The 27,985-nt window shown below is 37.6% G+C and overlaps 1 protein-coding gene across 7 annotated transcripts; it reads left to right on the forward strand.

The window, feature by feature from the left end:
• On the forward strand, positions 1-27,985 carry LOC129903979 (DNA repair protein RAD51 homolog 2). 7 transcript variants are annotated; one of them, XM_055979511.1, is made up of 13 exons: positions 2-166; positions 13,713-13,826; positions 13,930-14,082; positions 14,348-14,451; positions 14,532-14,595; positions 20,864-20,919; positions 22,567-22,647; positions 23,157-23,246; positions 23,364-23,455; positions 24,814-24,933; positions 26,656-26,799; positions 27,094-27,152; positions 27,665-27,985. In XM_055979511.1, exons 1-12 carry the CDS (start codon positions 83-85, stop codon positions 27,135-27,137), a joined length of 1,146 nt encoding a protein of 381 aa, XP_055835486.1. In that variant the 5' UTR covers positions 2-82; the 3' UTR covers positions 27,138-27,152; positions 27,665-27,985. The 7 variants fall into 7 exon arrangements, with proteins under 7 accessions (XP_055835489.1, XP_055835491.1, XP_055835486.1 ...); XM_055979510.1 differs by lacking the exon at positions 27,665-27,985 and having other exon boundaries at positions 27,094-27,409; XM_055979512.1 differs by lacking the exon at positions 27,665-27,985 and having other exon boundaries at positions 13,951-14,082; positions 27,094-27,409.

Below are 27,985 nucleotides of genomic sequence, written 5' to 3' on the forward strand. Positions count from 1 at the left end.
TAGAGAAGTAAAATGGAAAAAGCATAGCGTTACAGCAATGGCAAATAACCGTGGAGGGAAAGAGGATATTTTTTGCTGGTAGATGGCAAACAAGCTCCTCAGCGAAATGGGTCTTCCCAAGTCCATAGCCAACATTTTTGCTGCTCGTAACCTTATTACTGCCAAGGTTTTTTAAATCCGTTTTCTCCCCATTTGTTTCTTTTTACCTAATGCAAATGTATTACACAATTCTGAATTCTTCAATCTTTAGCATTTCCATTATCTGAGTCTGTTTTAGTTCTTAGTTTTTTCAAATTTATGTAGGAAATGTACAGTTCCAGCCCTAATTTTGATTTCAATCTGAAGGGCAATTATGTTTAAAGATTGATTGATAATTTTAAATGTAGAAAGTCTATAAACACTTGTTGATGAACAATTAATAAAAAAAATAAACGAAAAAGAAGAAACAACTAGAATTTATGTTTCACTTGAAATCACTATGAAGAAAAGATGGAAATGCAACGTTGTGGTGTTTAGTGAAATTCATAAGATTATAAAATTGAGGGGGAATGTGGGGGTTGTTATGGAAATAAGTAGTGAAATATGGGAAGTGGGAATACTGTATTAGATGAAGGTGCAGGAAAATGGTATTCACAATAGGTAGACGTAATTGAAGTGAAAAACTACAGATGATGTTTGTTCATTGGTAGTTGAGGTGTTAAAGATGTCAAGTGGAAAACATTTTATGCACTCTTAAGTCTTAAGGGAATTAATAGCTATTAAACAAGAAAATGCTTTCCTAGTTTTTTTATGCTAAACCAAAAGAAATCCTTATGAATCTCTCCAATGCCCTGACAAGCACTGAGAAGTTATCCAAAGCACATGTGGAATTGTCTATGCTGAGTGCGTGCGATGATATGAAACAGGGGAAGAGTTTTGATAATGCTCAGTGTAGTGGTTTTGATGATTTGACAAATTCAGAGAACATGTAGTGGACCTGGTCCCTTTGAGGACACTTTGCTGATAACGACAACAGACAAATAGTATAAAACAGATCTTGCCAAGTCTGCAGCTCTGTGTGTACGTGGCCGAGTCCTTGCGCAGAAGGCCAGTTGTCTAACCAATACAAATCGTCCAACGCATTGTATATCATTGATATATACATTCTTTACAACCCATTCTCATTTGGCTTTTTGGAATCACTAAAAAGGAAATATCCATTGAAGCTCATACTCTCAAGTATCTGAAATTTGCTCTTGAAAAAGACCAAGGATATGATAGAGTTATCAGTGTCTTGTTTTTGTTTTAGAGTTGTAATTTCTTGGTCTTAATCTTGTAAGGTCTACTCCTAATCTGTAAAGGAAGTTAGATAAGTTCTTGTTTCTATTTCTTTTGTTCATTTTGTCGAACTGACTAGAGTTAGTTATGAATACCACCTGAACTCTAAATCATCTAGGAGGTTAGTGATTTAGGAAGCAATATAGTTATTGCTTCAAATCTGTAACATAGTTGTTACAAGGAGAGGAGATGGATTATGAGTATAATTCCTATATTACAATAGCTTGTAATCTGAATCTTTGGCTCAGTTGTTCTAGTGAAGTTTTGAGTTGAAATTCTATGGGACAGGTCGTGGTTTTTCTCCCTTGAGTAAGGAGTTTCCACGTATAAATTGTGTCTCTTATCTTTCTGTTCTTTAAGTTTCTGTACTAATTTCTGATAAGGGACCCAGTCTCAACTGTTCTAGTGGAAGTATACATTCTAGCAATTGATATCAGAGCAGGTTTTCTCTATCTGGTTAACACCAAGAAAAGTTCCTATAAGAATGGCTGCTCCACTAAATTTGGAAGAAGGTCAGTCGTCAACCAGACCTCCTCAATTCAATGGTCGAATCTACAACTGGTGGAAAACTCGTTTGCATGACTTTCTCATGGTTGAGGACAGCGAACTTTGGGACATTGTTCTTGATGGTCCCTATGTTCCCACAGTTGAAGAGAAAAAAAGAGAGGTTACTAGGATCGTTCCTAAAACTCATAGGCAGTATATTGACGCTGACAGGAAGAAGATTGAGAAAAATTATAAGGCTAAGAAACTGCTGGAATATGACATTGGTGCTGAAGAATACAACAGAATTTTTGCGTGTGAGTCTGCAAAAGAAATCTGGGATTGTTTGAGGACTGCCCATGAAGGAAATGAGCAAGTGAAAGAATCAAAAGTGGATATTCTAACCACTCAATATGAAAATTTCACAATGAAAGAAGGAGAGTCTATCTATGATATGCACACCAGGTTCTCTTCCTTCACCAATGAGCTTCGAAGTCTTGGTGAACCTGTTCATCCTAGCAAACAGGTCAGGAAGATTCTGAGGATTCTTCCCAAGTAATGGGCTAGCAAAGTGGATGCAATAACTGAAGCAAATGACCTGAAGGTTCTTACAATGGATGCCTTGATTGGGAGTCTACAAACACATGAACTAAATCAAGCTCAAGATGGTCTGAAGAAGGAGACAAAGCAGGAGAAGACTCTTGCTCTTAAAGTTGCTTCAAGCGAACTCTCAGCTGAGGATGAAGATATGGCATATTTGACTAAGAGATCTCATAAGATTGTAAGAAAGCACTGAGGGTTCGTCAAAAAAGGTAACTCCAGTCGACCTGCAAATGCCACAGATCTGTGTCACAAATGTGGCAAATTAGGGCACTTCATCAAAGATTGTCCAATGCACAAGGTAGAATACAAAGAATATATCAAAAATGGAGCTGAAAAAAGAAGGGACCTGGTACCTGATAAGAAGGGAAGGAAGGCTGAAGCTGATTATGTCATAAAAAGGGCTCTTGCTGTATAGGGAAACTCCTTAAGCGACTCTGAGGAGTCTACTCATCCAGAAGATGCCTCCATGGTGGCCTTAAAAAATGATGAAGAAATCTTTGATTCACTATTTGCATTCATGGCGCAGTCAGATGATGAAGAAGGTGATGCTGATGTTGAAACAGAAGTAACTCTTGCTGATCTTAGACAAAATTTGCACATCTACTCTGCTAAAAAATTAAGAAGCTTAGCAGCAGTATTGATTGACTCAGTCACTGAGTTGACAAATGATGAATAACACTATTAATATTTTTCAAGATGAAAAACTCGCTCTAGTATCTCAAATCACTGATTTGGAAGAGCAAGTTATGGTCCTGATTAGCAACAATGTTGAACTTGATCTAAAGCTCAAGAATTTGAACAAAAGTAGTGAAAATTGCAAAAATGAAGCCAGAAGTGTACAAGCTGAGCTTGAAGAAAAGTTAAAAGTGGCTGAGATGAAGATTTATGATCTGGAAAAGTAGATAATAGTCTTAGTAGCTGATAATGTAGAGCTTGATATTGAATTCAAAAAGCTGAACAAGAGCAGTAAAAGCTGCAATAGTGAAGTTAAGAATAAAGAGGCTGAGCTTGAGGAGAAGTTAAATGAAGCTGAACTGAAGCTATCTGATCTGGAGGAGCAGATTATGGTGCTAATGGCTGATAATGCAGAGCTCAATCATGAGCTTCAAAAATTCAACAAGAAATGCTTAAAGGGAAAAGGTGAAGCTGATAATCTGCAGTTGGAACTTGGAGATAAGATGAAGGAAGCTAATGTTAAGTTAGCCATGGCTCTTGAAAGAAACACTCAACTAGATGGAGATCTCATTCAGGCAAAAGAAGAGCTGAGAAAATCTTTGAAATAGACTGCTTCATCAAAAATGCTTGAAAATATGACAAGTCAAGAGCATAATGGTGGAAGAGGATTAGGATGCTTGAACATCAGTCTTCCTTCCAATCCTCACAACAAATATGTCTCTGTATCTGATAATCTTTTGTGTCTCCATTGTGGAAGGAATGACTATCTGAAGGAGTGTTCTACCTAGAGGAGCTCTCAAGAAAATTTCTCAAACTACCTTAAACAAAAGGAAAAACAGAGCAGAGGACCTGGTCCTAACTCTGCACATAAGGGTAGTATGAGAAAGGATATTTGGCCACACTGGACCAAAAATTCCTTGATTATGCCATTATCTGATTACTGGGAACTCCGTTTGAAATGGGTTCTGAAGCTTAACAATTAACTTGTGTTGCAAGGAAGTGAGTGAAGCGTAAGCCAATATTTGCTTTATGTTGAAGATATGAACAAAGTACATGGAAAGTAAAAGACTTCATCTCACTCAAAGGCACTTCAAGGAGAAGGTGTTTCATTCGCTTGCAACTCTGCTTGACTATGATCAGGATGCAGGTATCTCTAATCTTTGAAAGTACATGGAAAGTAAAAGACTTCATCTTACATTGCTTATTAACTGACTATGTGAACCATTGGGATTGCCACGTGTCAGTTATCTGTCTTCTGACCGTTGTCCTATTAATTAAAACTCAAACGTTGTGACTCTTTCGAAGGGACCTGATACACTATTTTCTTTTCGTTTATATAACCTTTTCTTCTTCAAATCAAACCCTAACTTGTCCTAAGAAATTCACTCCTTTCTCACAAAAACTGTATTTCTTCATCTTTGTCTTCTGTCTCTAAGATGTCTAACCCAAGTTCTACCACTCAGGATATGCTCAAGGTCCTTTAAGATATTGATCCTACTGCATTTCCCGAAACCTTTGACATTCCATCATCTTCTGCTCTACCTTTAAACCCTTCTGCGGATGAAGTGTCAGAGAACCCTGTTCTTGATTCCTCTATTCAAGCTAATGAACAAGAGTTTCCTATCATTTCCTCTGCTCTGGACTTGAATGTACCCCAAAACCTGTCACCAGATGAGTCTATTCAACCCAAATCCTTCTTTGAAACTGAGTTATCATTGTCTCTACCGGATATGTCTTCGAATGAGATTATAGAGCAACATTTTGAAGAGATCTTCTAGAAATAAAAGGAACAAAATCAAACATTTTTGCTATGAGTGAAGAGTTGGTAGTTGAAAATTTGGTTGTAGAAAGTCTTGCAACCATGCAGAACAAAATTGTACCTTCTTTTTCAGAAGAAGAACCAGGTAATGCTAATCCTTCTCTTTGTGAGGAACTATCCCCTAGAGTGAATAAAACTCCTAAAACTGCTCCATCATTTGTAAAAACTCCGGATGATGAAGATGCTGAGTTCAATATGACCTTGTCTTGGAAAGAAGAATGGTGCCAATTTCAGGTAAAGGTAAGGAGAAAGTAGTGGATTTGTAGGCTTGAAACCAAAATCTCACCCAATACAAGAAGTTCTTCACAAAAATTGATGAGTGATGTCATGAAAGTAAGCAAAGAGAAAACTACTGGGAGAAAGAGAAGAAGATTGAAACAAGTTGATGAGTCTGTTCATACCTGAGGAAGATGAAATCGTTGAAGTGTCTAAAGGAGAAGACGATGATGAAACTGTGTCAGATAAGGGTGAGGAAAGGGTTGAAAGAAGGTCAAAGAAGATTAATTCTAAAGGTAAAAGGGTCACAAAGCCCAGGACAAGGAAAAGTTCTGCAAAAATGCCGCAAGCAGGAAGAGGAAAATAAAAGCTGAGAAGGTGAAGGAAGAAAAGAAACAAACCAAAAGAAAGAGGGAGATATCTCTTGAGCAGTCTGGAGAAAGAGATACAGATGAATTGTTTGCCGCATATGATCCTGAACCTGAAAAGGGACCAGGTTCAAGCAGTAAGAAAATGAAGATTGAGAAGGAATTGTCCAAAGAAGAAAGAGTTGAAATTCTAAAAACTTAAAAGGTTCTAAATGGAAGGACATTTGACATTGATATCCTGGATAAACCAGGAATGTGTGATTTGGCCGACGCTGTGGAGGTTCAAGATTGGTCGCATTTGTTTAGAGATCATGTTCTTGTGCTGCATGAACAACAGGTTCGTGACTTCTATTATAATATTGAGTTCAGAGATGATGGGTGTTTATACACAAATGTTGGAGGAGAAGATGTTTGTTTGGATGAATTCGTGCTTGGTAGAAAATTCAATGTAAAAACTGAAGGGATCAGATCTGTTTTAGGGATGGGGTGTTCTAAGAAATTTGTTCAAGTTTGTGGGAAATCCAAAAATTAAATACAACGGGTATTCCCAAGAAGTTTCTCAAGGGAGTATATCAACTGTATTTCGAATTTGTGAACAAGGTAATGCTTCCAAGATCAGAGAAAAGAACAGTGGCTTCTGCCTCTGATTTGTTTATCATGGAAGCCTTGAGCAAGTTTGACTTCATCAATTTACCATCCATTATTTTGGAGCATATGCATAAGATTATCTCTGCCAAGGATGATAAGCATAGAATGAGGTATGGATATTTCCTCACTAAAGTGTTCAACTATTTTAAGGTTTCTCTTGGTGCTGGTGTAAGAGGAACTGTTAAGCAAACATTCTCAATGAACACCTTGGTTGAGTGTGAGTGTGTTGAGGGACAAACTGGGCAAGTAAGCAAGATGTCCGAGTTGTTGTTCGAGCAGGAACAATTGAAGCATGAGTTGGAAGATATGACAACACTCTTAAGTGCTAAAGATGCTGAGATTGCGAGGCTTAAAGCACAACTAGCTACATCACAATCAGAGGGAGCAGGTTCTTCTGAATTGCAAGCACTCAAAGAGGAAAATGCTAGCCTTGCAGCACCAGTCGTCACTCTCAAAGACAAACTGCTTCTGCATCATGAAAGTCATGCCGATCAGATGTTTCTTCTCCTCAAATCCCTCACCCAAAACCCCCCATCCACCTAGTGTCATTCTCTACTGTCATGTCCCTTTTTGAACTAATCACAATGGTTTACTTTTCAGTTAGTTTGTAATGTTTGGAATATTGTCCTTTAATTGTGATGAATGAATATTTCTATTCTCCCGTTAATCTCCTAATTCATTGCTTATTGACTTGTGCTTGTGTTGCCCTTAGTGACTCTGACTTTTGTATAATAGTGCATGCTCAAATTTTAGTTTACTGTTTTCCTTTTTAATGATGTCAAAAGGGGGAATATTGTAAGCTTGGTGAAAAGGGGGGAAAATGGTGAAAGGGGAAAAATTGGAAACTGGGATAGTGGTGAAAGGGGGAACATTGACTTTTTGGTGAAAGAGATCTGCTTCTGATTCTGTTCTCAGGTTGTAAAGGGGGAATGTTATAAAGGAGTTTGCCATCATCAAAAAGGGGGAAATTGATAATGCTCAGTGTAGTGGTTTTGATGATTTGACAAATTCAAGGAACAGATAGAGGACCTGGTCTCTTTGAGGACACTTTGCTGATAACGACAGTAGACAAATAGTACAAAACAGATCCTGCAAAGTTTGCAGCTTTGTGTGTACGCGGCCGAGTCCCTTTGCAAAAGGCCAGTTGTCTAACCAATACAAATCGTCCAACACATTGTATATTATTAATATATATATTCTTTACAACCCATTCTCATTTAGCTGTTTGGAATCACTGAAAAGGAAATATCCATTGAAGCTTATGCTCTCAAGTATCTGAAATTTGCTCTTAAAAAAGACCAAGGATCTGATAGAGTTATCAATGTCTTGTTTTTGTTTTAGAGTTGTAATTTGTTGGTCTTAATCTTGTAAGGTCTACTCCTAATCTGTAAAGGAAGTTAAATCAGTTTTTGTTTCTATTTCTTTTGTTCATTTTGTCGAAGTGACTAGAGTTAGTTATGGAGACCACCTGAACTCTAAATCATCTAGGAGGTTAGTGATTTAGGAAGCAGTAGAGTTATTGCTTCAAATCTGTTACAGAGTTGTTACAAGGAGAGGAGAGGAGAGGGATTGTGAGTACAAATTTTAGATTACAATAGCTTGTAATGTGAATATTTGGCTCAGCTGTTCTAGTGAAGTTTTGAGCTGAAATCTTGTGGGACAGGTCGTGGTTTTTCTCCCTTGAACAAGGAGTTTCCACGTAAAAATCTTGTGTCTCTTATCTTTCTGTTCTTTAAGTTTCTGCACTAATTTCTGACAAGGGACCCAATCCCAACTGTCCTGGTGGAAGCATACATTCTAACAAGTTTATTTACTGAGCACCTTTCCTTTTTTTGTTTTCCTGCAAAGTTTTGTTTATATATATCAATAAACACAGAGTAGGGTGAGGAGAAACATTGATCATGGGTGAATGCAGTAAATAAATCTTCAGATAGATTACTGATTATTGCTTTCCTCTTTCAAGTGTGCATATGTGTCTACTTTTCCCTCATACCGGTTTAAGTTCAGCAAAGAGCCCACTTGGAATAGAGAAGTTGATCGTAAGTGAGAAAACTACAAGCTGAGAGAAGAAGAAGAAGCAGATTGATGAACTCTCATTGAATCAACATTGAGAAACTACATATTACCATAGCCTAGCTGCTGTATATATAGTAGTGATTAGTTAGTAACTGACTTTGTATCTAACTAACTATTGGATAGTTAGTTATAACTAACAATCAGTAAATGACTAATCTACCCTTGCTTGTCACTTTGCTTCTAACTAACTTCTCAGTAACCAACTGATCTTCTTAACAGCTTCTATATCACAACACTCCCTTTCAAGCTGGGAGGTGCAAAAATATTCAAAATTCCTAGCTTGGATAGAAGGTGTTCATGTTGTACTCTAGACAATCCTTTGGTCAAGACATCTGCAGGTTGTTCCTGTGTTGGAAGGTAGTCCACTTTGATCAAGCCCTGTTGTAACCTTTCTCTAATGAAGTGACAGTCTATTTCTATATGCTTTGTCCTTTCATGGTATACTGGGTTTGCTGCAATCTGAATGGCAGCCCTACTATCACTATACACTTGAACTGGCAACTTGACTTCAGCCTCTACTTCTTTCAACATTCCAAGCAATCACACTTAACTTTGACACAGTAGAGGCCAGGCTCCTATACTCAGCCTCAGCTGAGCTCCTTGATACTGTGGTCTGCTTCTTGGTTTTCCATGATACCACAGACTTCCCAATCTTGATCATGTAGCCTATAACGACTTCCTGGTGAGTGGACAAAAAGCCTAATCTGCATCACAAAATGCAGTGACTTTATTATCTGAGCAACTAGACAGTAGTATGCCTTGTCCAGGTTGCCTCTTTAAGTACCTGACTACTTTTAGTGCAGCATCCATGTGAGACTTTTTTGGCTGATGTAGGCACTGACTCAATGTCTGAGTACTAAAAGATATGTCTGGTCTTGTCATGTTGAGGTACAAAAGCTTGCCTATCAGTTTTTGATACACTGTTTGATCTACCAAGGGGTCATCTGATGCTTCTTGCTTCTTATTCACATCTTCATCATACTGCTTTGATGTTAGTTTGACATTCACATCTATAGGTGTCCTTGCAGGCTTAGCTGCTGTCATACCAACCTCTATTATAAGTTCAAGAGCATACTTCCTCTGATGCATTAGTATTCCTTCTGTTGATCTTGTAAATTCAATTCCCAGAAAGTATTTGAGCTCCCCTATGTCTTTCATCTTGAAACCCTATTGTAAAGCCTTCTTTGTCTCTTCTATCAACTTCAGGCTGCTGCCAGTTATCAACATGTCATCTACATACACAAATATAATTACAATTCCTCCTTCTGATTTGCTGATGAACCAGGAGTAATCATATTGACTCTGCGTGAACTTAAGAGAAATAAGAGCCTCAGTAAGTTTATGGTTCCATCGTCTTGGGGCTTGCTTGAGTCCTTATAGGGACTTTGTCAGTCTACACATCTTCTCTCCTTGACTGACAAACCCCTGAGGAAGGTGCATATAGATTTCATCTTCTAGATCTCCTTGTAGGAATGCATTGAAGACATTCATTTGATGGATATGCCACTTCCTGGAAGCTGCAAGAGACAAGATAGACCTCACTGTGACCATCTTCACAACTGGAGAAAAATTCTCTTTGTAATCAATCCCTTCTTGCTGGCTATATCCCTTCGCAACTAGTCTGGCTTTGAACCTTTCTATTTCTCCTGTGGATTTGTACTTAACTTTATAAATCCATCTGCAGCCAATGCGCCTCTTTCCTGGTGGTAAGTTAGTAATCTCCCAGGTCTTATTGCTTTCTAAAGCCTGAATCTCAGCTTGCATAGCATCAACCCATCTTTGATCTTGGATGGCTTCTGAATAACTAGTAGGTTCTTTCACAGTGGAAGTAGCTGCAATATAGCACTGATAGGAAGGGTAGAAATGAGAATAGCTTACATAGACAAGGGATACTGCACGTTTTTGGTTATATTCAAGGAAACAAAGTCTTTCAGCCAAGGAGGAGTCTGTTTAGGTCTTGTAGATCTTCTAGTGACAGTTGGAACCTCTACAGGTGTAAGATGAGTGAGATCTGATTCTTCAAGGACAACTGCATCAGCAGGTATACTTGTGAGCTCAAGTACCTCAGAGAGGTTAAGATCCACATCAGTATGCTCCACATTAGCTTGCTCACAACATGTATCTACACCCTCTGATATGACATCCTGATCAGTACCTCTGAGTGACATAGGATCCAACTGAGTGAAATCTTGAACATCCAGACCTGACCCCTGCAGTGTATCTACAAACATCTGCTGCTTGTCAGAACTATCAACCTTGGCACATGGAAATATGTCCTCCCTGAAAATGGCATCTCTGCTTGTAAAGAAGGACCTGTTTGCCAGATCAAATAAAATATATCCTTTATGTACTTCAGAATACCCCATGTGGACTGCTGACCTTGATCTTGGCATTAGTTTATCATTTCAGTGAGGTTCTTTGCAAAGGACAAACATCCAAGTTTCCTTAAATGAGATAACACTGGTTTGATGCCATATAGCCTTTCATAAGGAGTTTTATACTCAATCACACTGCTAGGTAACCTGTTAATTAGATAAGCTGCAGCTAGGACACAATGTCCCCTAAATTTTATAGGGATTTTAGCTTGAAACCTTAATGCTCTTGTCACCTCTAGCAGATGTCTGTGTTTCTTCTCAGCAACTCCATTTTGCTGAGGGGTATAAGGACAAGACCTTTGACGAATAATGCTCAATTCTTTAAACATACTGTCACAAATTGAATTAACAAATTCTGTACCATTGTCAGATCTTAGAACCTGGACTGTTTTGCCAAACTGATTCTTAACATACTGTAGAAATATTTGAAGAGACACAAACATCTGACTTTTGTTTAAGCAAAAATAACCAGGTCATTCTTGAAAAGTCATCAACCATTGTAAGAAAGTACTTGTTGCCATCAAAAGTAGGTGTATTATAGGGTCCCCAAAGATCAACATGTATCAAGTCAAAACAACTACTACTTTTGATACTACTGGAAGGAAAAACAGGTCTTTTTTGCTTTGCATAGGGACAAACTAAGCACTTAGACACTTTACACATACTTTGTTTATTCATAGCAAACATCTTAGCAAAGTACTACTAAGGACACATGTCCAAGTCTTTGATGCCATAACTCCATATCTGACTCCTTGACCTCTGAATGGACCTTATCAACAGCAAATGCAGATTCCTTAACATCACTGGCATTCCTTTGAGTTAATTGTCCCCACAGAAAATACAAACCTCCTTTTTCTTTACCAACTTCCTTCACCTTCTCAATGTAGAGCTCTTGGAAAACACAAAAGTCAGGGAAGAAGGAGACTGAGCATCCTAATTCCTTTGTTATTTTGCTGACAAACATTAGATTATACTTGAAGTCAGGTATATGAAACACATTGGTAATGGCACTTCTAGCTGATAAACTACAAGAACCTATATGAGTCACTTGAGAGTACACCATTTGGTAAAAATACATCCTTAGGAACATCAAGCTTTGACACAGAACATTTTTTCAGCATATCCAAATTAGAGACCATATGGTTTGTTGCACCTGTATCTACAATTCATACTTCACTATTTTTAGTAACAAATAAGGCTTTACCTGCAACATTTACCATATTGCAATCAGATGTAGTAGCTCCTGGTTTTTGATTTATCATTTTGAGAATGTGCTCATATTGATCTTTTGTGAAGATACAACCCTGAAGTAACTGTTTGAAGGTTTAGGGAGTGTAGGAACTTCAGCTGGAACTCCATTAGTGCTGTGTTGATGATTAGGCTTCCTTCCCCACACTGGTGCATAGGCATCACTCACATTTGTGTTCAAACCATAGGAGAAATGAGCTTGAACTGGTTGTTGAGTTTGGCCAGAGTAACCATTAGTGTCAACATAAGCAGTATTTGCACTTTGCACCTTTCTCTTGGACTTGAAGTCAGGTGGATATCCTACAACCTTGTAGCAGAATTCTTTGCTGTGACCTTTACACTTAAAGAAATCACAGATTAAGAGTGAATTTTTCAACCTCTGGCTTACACCTGAACTACTACCAACCTTAGAGTACATAGCAGCAGACTCTAAGCTAGTAGAGTTAAGTCCCAAATTATTGGTACTTGTAACAACATATTTTTGACTCTCATCTCCCACTGTCATGGCATATGCCTGATTGATAGTTGGTAGTGGATCTAACATGAGGATCTGACTCCTTGCTTGATGATAGGATTCATTTAGTCCCATTAGGAACTGATATAACTTTTGTCTATTCATGTGAGCTACAAACCCTTTGGATTTTTCACAGTTACAACAGGGAGAAGGCACCAACACCTCAAACTCATCCCATAAGGTTTTGAGTCTAGTATACTACACAGAAACAGAGGAAGTACCCTGCTTTAAAGCAACAATATCTTTGTGTAAATTATAGGTCCTTGATCCATCTACTCTGTCAAACCTCTCTTGCAAATCAGTCCACACACTCAAAGCACTAGAAGCAAATGCAATTCCACTAAGTAAACTCTTTGAAACTGAATTCATTAACTAGGATAAAACAATGGCATTCACCCTTTCCCATTGCCCCCACAGTTCTTCACCATACATTTCCTTCCTGCATGTTCCATCAACTAGCACTAACTTGTTCCTTCCTAACAACGCTAGTTTAATTGATCGACTCTATAAGTTGTAGTTCTCAATACCAAGCAGTTGAAATGAGATAATTCTAATTTCAATTACCTCAGTAGGGCTAAGAAATAGGGGATGATTATAGTCAATACCTTGTCCTTGTATGGAATTGCTATTTGAAGAGATAGGTGTACCAGTTCGTTGGCCATTGTTGAGATTCTGAGATGGATCCAGTGCTGCTGCATTTTCACCTGCCATTTCTTCAATTTCTGAAAATACCGAGTTCCTTTAGAAATTTGTCGCGGAAGCAAATGTTGACTGCAGATGCCAGCTTCAATGGAGCTATGAACTGCAGATCAATCCTAAAACTGGACGAATCTGAATCAGACCTTGATTCTTTGATTCTAAAGCAGATCACCTCTCACAGTAATCAGATCAATCCTAAAACTGGACGAATCTGAATCAGACCTTGATTCTTTGATTCTAAAGCAGATCACCTCTCACAGTAATCACGGTGAAAGCTCTTATACCATGATCGCAAGTGAGAAAACTACAAGATGAAAGAAGAAGAAGAAGCACATTGATGAACTCTCATTGAATCAACATTGAAAAACTATAGATTACAATAGCCTAGCTGCTGTATATATAGCAGTGATTAGTTAGTAATTGACTTTGTATCTAACTAACTATTGGATAGTTAGTTATAACTAACAATCAGTAAATGACTAATCTACCCCTGCTTGTCACTGCTTCTAACTAACTTTTCAGTAACCACCTGATCTTCTTAACAGCTTCTATATCACAACAGAAGTCAGAAGTGAGGGGATCAATTTTATATCCTGTTTGAATCTTGTTTACTCGCTGACACATTGCTTTTAATGTGTCTCCATTAATTTATGTTTGTTTTTTTGTCTCAGGACGTATTCTCATTGACAGAATTTGAGTTGATGGAATTGCTAGATGTGGATTTATCTGTAGTAACATCAGCAGTGGCACACATTAGTGAAATTACATGCCCTCCATACCAAACGGTAGGTGTATAAAGGTAGAATATGTTGTTGATTTCTTCAAGAAGAGATGCAAGTTCACTTCTCCCCTTCTCCCCCCCCCCCCCCTGCTTTTCTGTGACTTCAGGCACTGTCATTGTTGGAACAGCGTGGTCAAAATGAGAACATGGCTGGCCATCTTCCAACATCTCTAAAAGGGCTAGACAATGCTCTGTGTGGTGGAATTCCTTTTGGTGTTGTGACAGAGTTAGTGGGTCCAGCAGGCATTGGTAAAACCCAGGCATGATTATCTGCTTCTAACTTGAAAGAAAATTTGTTTTCTGGACTTCTTTTCGTATTTGGTGGCTGATTGGAACTTTGGATTGCTTGGAGTTTCTTCAGTTCTATTTGTTGTCATTGCAAGTGTATGTATTGGAGTTTTTTCATATTTTTAATCATCAACTAGTATATCTTTCCATAATAGTGCTATGTGTTTCCTTGCTTTTAAACTGCTTCTTTTGCCTTTGGTATATTTTTTATTGAGCTTATTCTGTCTTAAATTGCAGTTCTGCTTGAAGCTTTCATTATTAGCTTCTCTTCCGTCGAGTTATGGTGGCTTAGATGGTTCTGTAATTTATATCGATACAGAATCTAAATTTAGTTCACGGAGGTAACTTTCAGGCTTTTGGTACTAAGGTTGCTATGTTTAATGGAAATAGTGACCTTTCTATTTCTGAAGTGTCTTCCCAGGATGATTGAAATAGGATTTAATAGCTTCCCAGAAGTATTTCAGACCGAAGGGATGGCACAGGAGGTATGCAACATATTGTCTAGTGCTTTCTTTCATAATTTCTTAAATTCAGAGGGACCACCTGCTGTACCTATGACTAAGTACTCTGGAACAACAACATTGAACAAGAAAGTGAAGTTTTTAAATCAATTTTCAATGAAGTTTATATTACGAGGATTCATCAACCCCAACTGATAACTCCATTAATGGAGCTTGAAGATTATATGAACAAAGTGGAAAAGAAGAAGTAGATACAGAGAGAAACAAAATGTATATTGAAGAAGGAAGAAGGCAGTTGCATTGTTTAAGCACTCATAGTCATTCATAGCACATGTGTACAAGTGCTGTATTTATAGGCTACATTACAGTTCTCTTATTCCTAATAGACTTTGCTGACTCATCTAACCATGGTAGCTTATTAACTCTACACTATGGTCAACACTGCCCCTCAAGCTCATGGTTTGAACAGATCCATGACTCCAAGATTACTCAACAACAGTTGGTGTTGAGCTTTACCATGACTTTTTGTAAGCAGGTCAGCTAGTTGATCCTCAGCGTGTGTGAATTCAATCTTCAGCATTCCTTGGTAGATTCTCTCTCACAAAGTGACAGTCTATGTCTATGTGTTGAGTCCTTTCATGAAAGATAGGATTTACAGCAATTTGAATTGCAGCCTTGTGACTCATTTTTACTGGCAACTCAATATGAACCCCAAGTCCTTCAAACAGACCTACTAGCCCAGTGATCTCAGCTGCACAGTTGGCCATACTTCTGAACTCAGCTTCTGCTGAGCTTCTGTACACTGTTTCTTGTGTTTTTGATTTCCAAGAGGTCAGTGCTCCACCAAACTTAACTAGATACCCAGTAACAGATTTCCTTGTTTCTAGACAAGCTCCCTAATTTGAGTCACAGTAGGCAAGAAGTTTACTTGTGTCTTCAGGTGGCATCAACAGTCCAAGACCTGGAGCTTCTTTTAGGTATCTAACCACCCTAAGTGCTGCTTCCATGTGAGATTCCTTAGGGCAGTGCATGTATTGACTCAGGACCTAGACTGGGAAGGCTAGATCAGGTCTAGTCATAGTGAGGTAGAGAAGTCTTCCCACTAATCTTTGGTACCTCCCAGGGTCCTGCAAAATGTGATCTTCAAATTTTCTTTCATGTGGAATGCACTCATCATACTTCACGGAGGTTAATTTTTGGTTCTGTTCAAGTGGAGTTCCTGCAGGTTTAGTTCCCTCTAGTCCATATTCAGCTATCAATTCCAGGGCATACTTCCTCTGAGACATATGAATCCCTTTGTTGGAACTAGCATACTCAATCCCTAAGAAGAACTTGAGTTCACCTAGATCCTTCATTTTGAATAGTTTCTGTAGATCTTTTCTAGTAGCATCTATAATACTTGAGTTGCTACCAGTGATCAGTAAATCATTCACATAGACCAATACAATAAGTATATCACTTCCATCTTGTCTAGTAAACAATGGGTAGTCATAGTGACAACGGTGAAATCCCAATTGGACCAAGGACTTAGTTAACTTCAAGTTCCACTGTCTAGGAGCCTGTTTGAGTCTATACAATGATTTGTGAAGTTTGCAGACCTTAGTACTACTCTCCCTCTGTCTAGCAAACCCAGCAGGAATGGACATATACACCTCCTCTAGGAGATCCCTATTAAGAAAAACATTGTGGACATCCATTTGGTGAATGAACCACCTCCTGGAGGCAGCAAGGGCCACAATGGATCTCACTTTAACCATTTTTGCAACAGGGCTAAATGTCTCACCATAATCCAGACCCTCTTGTTGACTGAAGCCCTTAGCAACTAACCTAGCTTTCAATCTCTCCACCTCTCCTGTGGACTTATATTTCACTTTGTAAACCCACTTGCACCCAAAAGGTTTCTTACCAGGAGGCAAATCCACCAAGCTCAAAGTATTGTCATCTTCTAAGGCAGTAATCTCTAATTCCATAGCATGAACTCACTGAGGATCAAGAGCAGCATCTTGGTTTGAGGAGGGTTCACTGATAGCTGAGTAGGAAACCACACTGGGACTATAAGATGGAGATAAATGATCATAGGACAAGTTATCAGACAAAGGAAAGGAACAGGTGTTACTTTTGGGTATAGTGACAAAGTCCTGAAGCCATGAAGGGGGTGTACTTGCTCTAGAGGACTTCCTGGGAAGGACAACAAGGATAGCTGGCTGAGACATAGCAGAAGCACCAAGGGAGCTAAGAGAATCCTCAGTAGAAGCTGGAGGAGCTGGAGGACTAGAAGGAGGTACCTCAGCTACCACAGAAGGAACATAAAGAGGAATAAAATAAGATGTATGTTCAGGAAATATTATGGTTAAGACTGGAAAGATAGGATCTGAGGAAGTCTGCATATCTTTTAAAGGAAAGAAATCCTCCTTAAACACAGCATGTCTGTTAACAAACATAGATTTGGAGTGGAGGTCATATAGAATGTATCCTTTCTGGGAGGTGGAATAGCCCATCATAACAGCAGGAACAACTCTAGGAGAGAATTTGTCAAGAACTTTGGGACATGCAGCATAAAACAAACATCCAAAGATCTTAATATGAGAAAGAGAAGGAGGATGCAAATAAAGCATCTCAAAGGCAGTTTTGTAGTAAAGGAGTTTAGATGGAAGCTTGTTGAGAAGATATACAACAGTGGTGACACATCCACCCCAAAACCTCAAAGGGACAGAGGCTTGGAACCTAAGTGCTCTGGCCATTTCTAAGAAAGTTCCGTGCTTTCTTTCAGCAACACCATTCTGTTGTGGTGTATAAACACAGGTACTTTGATGAAATATACCAAGGGTAGACAACATTGATTGAAAAGCAATACTAAAAAAACTCACTCCCATTATCAGTTCTCAATGTCTTAACACTTGTTGAAAACAAATTTTGAACCTGTGTAAAGAAATGTCTCAGGACTACTTTTGTATCTGATTTAGATGCTATAAGGAATACCCAAGTCAACCTAGAAAAATCATCCACAATATTCATAAAATACTTCATTCCATTATGAGTAGGTATCCTGTAGGGACCCCAAATGTCACAATGAACCAACTCAAACACTGCATTTGAAGTATGAGAGCTTATAGGGAAAGGAAGCTTAGTCTGTATAGCAACTAGGCAGATAGTACAAAGAGAATTCACTGCAGTATCTAAAACATCAATACTGGAAGATTTCTTTATTATATCTACATTGGCATGATCTACTCTTCTATGCCATAAGGAGATTAAGTCAGAAGTACCAATTGAATGAACACTACTACTTGCTAAATGAGCAGGAGCTAAACTGTTGAAACCTTCCTTAAGGATGTAAAGACCTTGATCTTCTCTACCAATCCCCTTGACCTGTCCACCAGAGAGATCCTGGAAAAGTGAACAGATCCTGAAAAACAAAGAAAGTCAGGAAAAAAAGCTACCATACACTGAAGTTCTTTGGTAAGCTGTGAGATAGATAGGAGATTGCACTTAAAGTCAGGTACACAGAACATTTCCAATGATTTGATCACCAAGAACTTTGGTACAACCAACATGTGAAACTGAAACTACATTTCTAGTAGGTAAATGGACCTGTCTCCTCTCAGATTGTGGCACTGTTTTGAACCTATCTGACAGATCAAGCTTAGATGTCATATGATTAGTGGCTCCAGTATCAACTATCCGCTCCTTATCAACATACTTGGACACTAAAGCAGATAAGACACTACCTGTAGTAGCTGGCTTAGTTGAATGCTCTCCTCCACTTTCACTTCCGTTGGCCAACATTTGCATGATCTGATGATATTGATCCTGTGTGAAGAAAGCTACAGGAGTTGGAGAGTTAGGCTTGTAGCAATATTTCCATTGTGTGATGAAAACTTCAGCCTGATTAGCATAAGAGCCCAAGTTTCCACCCTTTTTCTTTGACCTCCATCCAATTAGGGGTGGCAAAATCAAACCCAACCCGCCCAACCCAACCCAACCCGTTTAAGTTTGGATTTGTTATTGATCCGTCCATTCATTAGCTCAACCTATTTCAACCCATAAAAATTGGATTGATATATAACCCAAATTGGCTCATGAGAAATTTTGTTAAAATATTTTTTAAAACTTTTTTTTGTCAATTTGATATGTTATATAGAGCTATAATAAAGAAAAAAATAATTTTATTAGGTAATAAAATAGTTTAAAAGAACAAATAAAATAATTAAGCTTAGTAAAAATTGAGTTGAGTTGGGTTGGGTCTTGACCCATTATATAAACCATTACCTAACCCATTTTGACCCAAACTAATTTGGGTTGGGTTGGGTTGGGTCCTGACCCAATTGTTTACTTAACCTATTATGAACCCTCCAAACTTGACCCAACCCGCCCAATTGCCACCCCTACATTCAACAGGATAGCCTTTAACCTTGAAGCATTGCTCCTTGGTGTGTCCCCTGTAACCAGAGACTTCACACACAAGAAGTGGCTTCTGTGGTTTATACTAGTTATCATAATGTCCTCTTCCTAGATTCCCATCACCTCCTGATTGATGTCCAAAGTTGCCACCACCCTGGTTAGTGCCACCTCCTCCCTTTTGACTAAATAAAGCAGTGCTTTCAACAATTCTGGGAAGTGTACTGTCATGACCAGCATGTGCAAAGTTCCTTTGGCTTTTATGATCTATGATGGCTTTGTTCAAATTGGGAGTTGGAGTCTGCATCAGAATTTGGCCTCTGGCAGCTAAGTAAGACTCATTCAGCCCCATTAGGAACTCAAGTAACCTTTGGTTCTCACAATGTTCTTTGAACTTCTTGGACTCACCACACGAACACCCTGGGCAGGGCATAATAGAGTCGAATTCATTCCACAAACCTCTAAGAGTTGTGTAGTAATCTGTAACTGACATAGTTCCGTGAGTGAGACTGTGAATCTCCTTATGAAGTTGAAACACATGTGCACCATTAATTTTGTCAAACCTTTCCTTCAGATCACACCACACTTTATGAGCATCACTACCATATACAACACTATTAAGTAAACCAGGTCGAACAACATTCATTATCCAGGACAACACTACAACATTGCATTTCTCCCAATAATCAAATAGTTTAGGTGCAAACTGAGATTTAGGAAATCTACCATCAACAAAACCTTGTTTGCTTTTACCTAAGAGTCCAATACGCATAGATCTACTCCATACTGCATAATTCTCTGAACTAGTAAGTTGAGGGAGATTAGGAGCTACCTAGAGTGTCATTAGACTGGAGATACAACGGATGATTGTGATCAATAGTTGGAGCTATGTAGCTGGTTGTTCCAACAGTTGCATGTGTTGTGTTCGAGGTTAGATTGTCAGTTTCCAGTGATCTAGACACGACTTCAGCTGTGTTCATCATTGATTGCAGCTTTGAATCTCAATCTCTAGTTTGAATGCTTACTCGTGATTTGATTGAAGTTTCGAATCTAAGCCTTTAGACTTACTTAAACTTGAACAAAAACACTTCCTATCTAGCCTAAGATACCTCGAGGCTCTGATACCATGATAACTCCATTAATGGAGCTTGAAGATTATATGAACTAAGCGGAAAAGAAGAAGTAGATACAGAGAGAAGTGGAATTGAAGAAGGAAGAAGACAGTTACATTGCTTAAGCAATCATAGTCATTCATAGCACATGTGTACAAGTGTTGTATTTATAGGCTATATTACAGTTCTCTTATTCCTAACTAACTCTAACAGACATTGCTGACTCATCCATGGTTGCTTGTTAACTCTATACTATGGTCAACACCAACTTGTTTGGGACTGAGACATATTTGTTGTTGTTTCAAAGCTATTTTATATTTTTAGCAAGTCTATGATGAATTACTTGCAAATGGATTCCCCTTCCCAACTAATTTATTCTCCCCTTTGAGTAACTTCATTTTGAAAGTGAGCTATGAAATGGTCATGGTAGGATTCAAGTTCTAGTTCTCCTTTATCTTCTACAATTGGTTCACCGATAATCATGCCCATTTCTAAGTTGACTTTTTTCCTTGTGGTTTGAAGATCTCTAGAAACATGTTTCTTCCATGTTCATGTATATCTGGATGGCTTAACTCACTGTGTCTCAAAAATAAACTGATGAGTAAAGGGGAAAAAGTTAAAGAGCTGGATATTTTCTTAGTTTTGCAAGTCAACTATGTCATAGCGGTTAGTATAGTAAAACCCTTGACATATCTTGATGCTAATGCATGCACCCTTTAGTGTTTTCTGTTTAATGCATTTGATTGAAGAGCTTAGTGAGGATGTTCTCCTTGATGTTGCAGATGGCTGGAAGGATCCTGGTTCTAAGGCCAACATCACTTTCTGAATTTACTGATAGGTATGTTGCAGCTTTACCTAAGTGCTGTTATTCTGAGTCTTGACGCAGTACTGAATTCGCGAATATTTAGATTCTGGACTATAATGTTGGAAGGCATATGGGTTAATTAATGGAATTGAAATATGTTTTTGTTCGTCTTCTTCTTCTTTGAAGATTGGCCTTAGCATTTCAATCACTTCAATTGAAGATTAGGATGAAAGGTCCAAAGGAGTTACATAGTTTAAAATACAATTGATTAGATGGTTGGGAAGAAAGCATCTTTATGGGAATATAACTTGTTTGGTGAATGATGTTCATTTCCGTGTATACCTTACTAGTAAAACTAAAAATCCATGTTCTCATAAATTTATCATATAGGGATGTAACTAGATATCCACCAAAAATAGCAAAGAAAGAAGCTGCTGCTGGATGTCACTGTAGAATGAACATACATAGTTTTATTGAGGCAGTGAATGCATAACTCAACTCTTACCCAGTGGTAATCCCACAAGTGGAGCGATGCATGACTCTTAAAATGAAATAAAAATGATTTTTTAATGGATGATATGAGTTGATATTAGTTTTTCAATACAGAGATTTTTTTTCTGAAGTAGGAAGATAATAAAAAATAAAATAAGATGCATTTTTTTCTGAAATAGAACGATAAATATGTTTGATCAAAGATAGAAGTGCTGAGAGCCCATTTCATGCTTTTAACGTTATGTTTTCTTATGACGCCACATTATGTGTCAGATAGGATAGTTGGGTATTCAGTAGTCTATATGGCATCCCGTATTAACAGTTCCACAAACTCAGTATTATCCAATACTGCAGGAGAGAGTATTGTCAATAAATAGATAGTTCATCGATTTTATACAGCAGTCAAATAATGTAAGATCTCTTGCTTATGCTGTGAGGGATTCAATCTAAGATAATGTTGGAAAAAGTTAATAAAAAAGGTTGGAATCAAAAAGTAAACCCAATGGAAGTCATATATTATATTGTTTTAAAGCCTATATGTCTCCAATTTTACAAAACCAATCAAACATCTGATAACCAATGTATATTAAGTTCATAATGCACATATTTCATTTAGTTCCTGTATTATTATTCTCTCTTTTTCCCTTAAGTTCATAATGCATATATTTCATTTCGTTCCTGTATTATAATTTCTTTTCCTTCTGTTTGATCTTACTTTGTTCAAAACAGCCTCTTCTTTGATAAAGTAATAATTCATTTACACGTTTAGAAAATCCCAGTATAAAAAAATCAGAAAATCAATGCAATAGTATCGTTCTTCATAATGACACATAATCAGCTATATTAACAGGAACATGGGCACACCAAAAGTTAACTAGAAACAAAAGACAATCCCTCATCTATGCAAAACCATTTTCTGCTCCTTTAGAAGCTCTCCTATTCCTTTCCCTCCAAGTACCCCACATAAGAGCTAAAGTACCCACATTCCACCCTCTATGCATTTGTTTTCCTTCTTCTGAAAGCCTTGCTTAACATCACATCCTTAATTGTGGCAGGCATTGAATGCTATCCATAACAGCCTCTTATTTCCTTCCAATCAAATTCTAGCTTTCATTTTGACACTTGTCCAAATTGTGTAAGTATTGGAAGTTTTTAGTTTTTATGAATTATTTTCTGTGTGTCTGTCAGTTTGCAGAAAATCAAAGTTTCATTATTTCAACACGGTGTGAAATTGCTGATCATTGACAGCATGGCTGCTCTTCTTTCAGGGTAATATCTTTTTTCTTTCTTTTTTTTCCCACTTTTTCTGTGTGATTGTTCAACATATATTTCCTTTTCGAGTCCTGCTGGAGTAATAAACTCTTCACCTGGTTTCCACTTGAAAAAATTGTGAATATCTTGATAGTCCAGATAACATTTATGCTTATCCATGCTGATTTTTAGCTGTCTGAGTACTTCTCGATTTGTGCTCTTAAGCTATATACAAGAAAAATGTGTTATGAGGTATTGGATTCTATGCAAATTTATATAACCATTCTCAATGTGAAATTTTGGGTCTCAATACATTACTGTTTCTGGAATTCATGGTAGCCTGCTTCTGATGGGGGTATATTTTATAATTTCTTTGATCACACGAAAGCAGATCTTTGGCACGTAATACTCAGAATCCACTCTTTGCAATTGATGTAATTTCATGTTATGTGCAACATTGGTTAATAGTTTTCTGAAAACTCAATATGGTTAATACTGTTCTCCACATTTTGTCTTTTTCACCATAGTGATTCTCGTGAACTTTTCACTCTTTCCAGCGAAGGTGTACAAGGACCTCAGAGACAACACTCATTGGGTTGGCATATATCATTTATTAAGTAAGAACATTGTCTTTTTGAATGAGTACCTAGGAAGTATCTCTTTTCTTCTTCCCCTGTACCAAGCTAGTGATCAGTGTTTTGTCTAATCTGATGCTGTTTGTTTACCATTTTCAGATCAGTTGCAGAATTTTCACGAATTCCTGTAGTAGTGACCAATCAAGTGAGATCTCAAAGTCGTGATGGAAATTCCTACTATTCTTTCCAAGGTACTGTGGGTACTATCAGCCTTTCCTAATATTAATAATGATGGAAGCTTCTTCTTTTTTTTTTTTTGTAAAATGAAGAAATATATTTTGAACAATGGAAAGGATCATTGCTATCATAATATGCTTGGTTCCATTTCACTAAGGCATGTTTGTTTGTGCGTTCTTCCCTGAAATTAATGGGTAATTGTTTTAGTTTAGATTAATGAAACTAGATTGCAATAGTCTTAAAGCTCAAAATTTCAAGGAAAAACTGGAGTTTAGAAAAAACAGATATTGATAACCCATCCTTGAGCTTCCACCAATAACAACCACATAGAACCCGGTAAAAGAAGAAGTAAGAGAATGAGAGAAAGAGGAGAAGAGTGGTGAACAAAGATAGGAGATAGTGAATTTCTGGTTTGGTATTTACCAAATTCCACAACTGATTCCTCTCTTGTTTGTCCGCATTATATGGAATAAGCTGAACAATCTGAGCCCTCAATTAGATTTATTTCAGCCATTGATCTTCTGCTAGCTCACCAAGTTACCCCTACTATTATCTGCCTGTCTAAAATGAAGTTATCATATTCTTAGCTAAATGGTGTCATCTCATAACTTCCCAATTGAAATTTAATTTTCCTTTAGAAAGTCTACTCCCAGATCACTACATTTCTTCTGTCTTCGGAATCATGCTCGACCTCGAGCATGCTGTTGCGCGATAGACTCCTTACCTTCCAATCTTCCATATTGCTTCCTCTGGAGCTAAATATTCCCACTGTACAAGTATCTTCACTGACCTACATTATTTTCTTTTACCATGTTCCTTGGTAGTGTTGCAATAGGTTGAGTCAAAATCTGTCCATCTTCTCTGCCCAATCTATCGTTTCAACAATGAAATATGCAATACAGGGTAACTTAGAATCCTTGGGGAAATTATAGTCTATAAGTAACAGGTTCTACCCTTTGTATTTCTTCATACGGCCCATAAAACTTTAGACACTGTTAGAGTATCTCTCCTTGATTGAGAAAATGAGTTGTTGTCTCCTTATATAATCTTTGGGTAATCATCACCTTTATGAGCTAGCTTATGCTGTTTGAGTATTTTCTTAATATGGTATCAAAGGCAGCTACATTTCTATTCTTATTCTTGGTGACCCAATGCTGGGCGTCCATGTTATGTTGTCTATGCTCCAAATATACTTCCCTAGCGCAGGAGGGAAGTAGGTTATGCAATTACACCGAGTTCTCAGAATAAGAAAGCTTTACAATTACATTCTATTTCTTCTCTCTAGTTAACAGTCTGTGGGACATGGGAGACTATTACTTGTTGAAATATGAGGTATTGTTGCACAAAAGATGATGTAGAACTTCCTCTTCAGAGCAAAGCAGAGGTGAAAGTTCCGAAGCTGCCACAAAAGTTGATTCTCATCTTGTTGCTGCTTTAGGGATCCACTGGGCTCATGCTGTTAGTATTCGTCTTATATTCGAATCAAGATCAGGTTAGATCTTCTTCTTTTCTCCGGATTTGTGATGCTGGATTTCTGTGTAGGAAAATTGTGTTTTTGTGGTGTGGAAACTTGAAACTCACATTTGTGCTCACCTCTGGTTCTGAAGTGTCAACAATCTGCTTATGTCGTAACCCATAAAAGTAACTAGAGTAAGAAAATACTGTAATTACATTTTCGTTTGTTGGTCTTCTACTGATACATGCTCTTCAAGATTTTTGGTGTCTGGAGAAGTACTACAGAAGGATTATGCAAGGGAAAGGAGTTGATTGGTGTACAATTGGACGGGAGTGCGGAGCCAAAAGGGCAACATAATTGATCAAAAATTCCAAAAGGGCAAACAATTTGAGAATGAAACCAAAAGGGCCACAATGCAGGGACCCACGTTTCTTTCCTTTGACACCATGAACGGCGTTAAACAGAAGAAGTAAGGTACATGACGGCTTGTGCCTTGCAAGGGACATGATGGCTTGTGCCTTACCTTAAAAAAGGCGGCTGACATTTCAGTTGTTTTTACATTTTTCATTCTTTAGTTATTTTTACATTTTTCATTCTTTAGTTATTTTAATATTTCTTTTTCTTTCTTTATATAGTTATTTTAATATTTTAGTTATTTTTACATTTTTTTCAGTTTCATTCTTGTAATTTACATCTTGTTTGGGTGGTTGTATTGTATTGTTAGTTTAAACACAATGTTTGTTTTGATTGTTATGTAGTCTAAACACAAGCTGTCATGTGCCTTCATCAGTTTAACGTCGTTCACGGCGTCAAAGAAAAGGAACGTGGGTCCCTGCATTGTTGTCCTTTTGGTTTCATTCTCAAATTGGTTGCCCTTTTGAAATTTTTGATCAATTTTGTTGCCCTTTCATCTTCGGACTCAATTGGATAGTGGTCAGAATCAGTCTTTCTGATAAACTTTATATCATTGTATTATCTAGGACATTGTTACTCCGAGCTTAGGCCAAAAGCCAGCAGCTGATAATTAGGCTAAGTTAGCTAATTTACCTGAATTTATTTGTAATACATATAACAACCCATGGATATGTAATGGGAAGATTCCTCTTTATCAGTTAAACTGTACATAATGCGTGACTTGTATAATTATTTCCTACCCATGGAACTTTTGGAGAAGAAAGCGAAAGATTTGGAAGCAAAGATACTTAGTAAAGTTATTAATTGTCTTATGATAGGTCCCGTCTTGCATTGAATAGGGCCATTTCATCTTTTCAGGTTTATGCTCTACTCCGGGTAAAGATCTGCTAGCTCCATTTGGATTTGTACTTATAGGACAAATGCTTCCATTACCATTTCCTAGTCATCTGATACAAGTATTTATTAGAGTTGAGATAACTTTGCTCAACAATTAGGATATAACTTTGCTCAACAATTAGGATTCTGCGTAATAGAGAAAATCTTTCTTTCTAGGGAATATGTGCTTACTAAGCCTCCGTTTGAAGTAACCTCATACTCATTTGTGCTCTCAATTTTTATATTTCTAACTTGGTCTATTCCCGAAGATAGAATTTGATCCTTAATCTTTGGTTCACTACTTGAACTGATAATCATTGTGGTGGTTCATAACTTCTGAGAATGATACGTTTGGAGTGTCTATATAGAGCTTATAGTTTTTTTCTGACTTTAGCTTTCTGATTCTTGAGTAGAGTAGATTAACATCGATGAATGAAGGAGTGGCTGATTCTCTCTTCCGTCTTTCAGGTCAAAGGTTCATAAAATTAGCAAAATCTCCAGTATCTCCGCCTCTTGCATTCCCTTTCAACATAACGTCTTCTGGGATTTCATTGCTTAATGATGATGGAGTGGAAATGCCAGGGCCAGAGATACATTCAATAAGTTGTCAAGGTCTGATTTAGTATAGTGCCTTTTTCATTTATGGGTGGTGGGGCTATCTGGAATAGTGGCATTATTTCAGTTTGGTGGAGCGTTTCAATTTTCAAGTGCACATCCATACTATAAAAAAAGAAGACACAATCTCAAAAGGCGTTCACATGGAAAGGAAACTTTAAGATTGCCGTCTCGATGACAAATAGCAAGAGCCCTATGTTTAGCGCACTGTTCCAAAAATGTCATTTGATCACGTGTTGCTTGCTGGTTTCTATTACTGATAAGCCTCACCAATCTCTATACATAATGCAGGTCACAACGATGTTATTAATTTGGGTAGTGAAATGATGCATTGAGCTCCAGAAGCAAAGGTACCTTCTCTGACGTATAGTCCTATACATGTGTTGGTAAATTCTTCTTCTTATACTGGAACATTCTCTTTTTCTCCGAATCCTCAGAGTTTCACTTCGTTGTTCCATCTTAAGTATCTCAGTCATATCTATTTTAGGTGTAAATTCCATGAGTTGATGAACTAAATATGATTGATTTCTAAATGAATCTACTGTAATTGATTCGTTACCTTATGATGAGTAAGGTAAACTCACATCTTTTAAGTCCCCGTGTGGAAGATTATTGCCTATTGTATTGTTTCGTATTGTCAAATTTAGTACTATATCATGATTAAAAATTATATTTTATGGAATAATTATCTAGTGTAATTGTGTGCGGTATTTGTTCGAAATGCGAGTCTGTTTGGCCACTTTCTTCACCCTCTTTATTAAAATGATTAATTCAAGGACAAAGTTGTCGGTATACTATGAGGATAGATCTTGTCTTTCAAAGATTGATCTTATCGATCCGCTTCAACTCGATTGGATTATAGGATAGCTTGTTCGAGCTTCCTTGAGTCATGTCATGATGGCGCACTCGATGAAAGAGCTTTAGCGGCTTTTGTACATAACGAATCAAAGTCGAAGATGAATCAAGACTCAATAGGCCTGGGGTGGGGTAAGTTTTTTTCAAAGTAGCTGAACAATTGAATTGGCTGGTATAGAATCAGTTGCACATTATGAATAACCATCGATGTTAAAAAACAATCGGGATCCAGTGAGAATTTGTGCGTAGCTTGTGGTCTTTGACGTGTATAATGATTCTATCTCATACCTTATTTTAAAAATAATTTTGCAAGTTTATTTATTGTTGA

Source organism: Solanum dulcamara, chromosome 9, assembly GCF_947179165.1.
Source record: "Solanum dulcamara chromosome 9, daSolDulc1.2, whole genome shotgun sequence".
In the NCBI taxonomy this organism is placed as follows: Eukaryota; Viridiplantae; Streptophyta; class Magnoliopsida; order Solanales; family Solanaceae; genus Solanum; species Solanum dulcamara.

What these genes read in the sequence shown, in the direction of transcription:
- LOC129903979 (XM_055979511.1), top strand. Translation starts at nt 83, where the DNA reads ATGGCAAACAAGCTCCTCAGCGAAATGGGTCTTCCCAAGTCCATAGCC. An exon ending in CCGAAGGGATGGCACAGGAG is followed by an intron (nt 14,596 to 20,863) that starts GTATGCAACATA and finishes TTGATGTTGCAG; the next exon opens with ATGGCTGGAAGGATCCTGGT. An exon ending in TATATTCGAATCAAGATCAG is followed by an intron (nt 24,934 to 26,655) that starts GTTAGATCTTCT and finishes TCCGTCTTTCAG; the next exon opens with GTCAAAGGTTCATAAAATTA.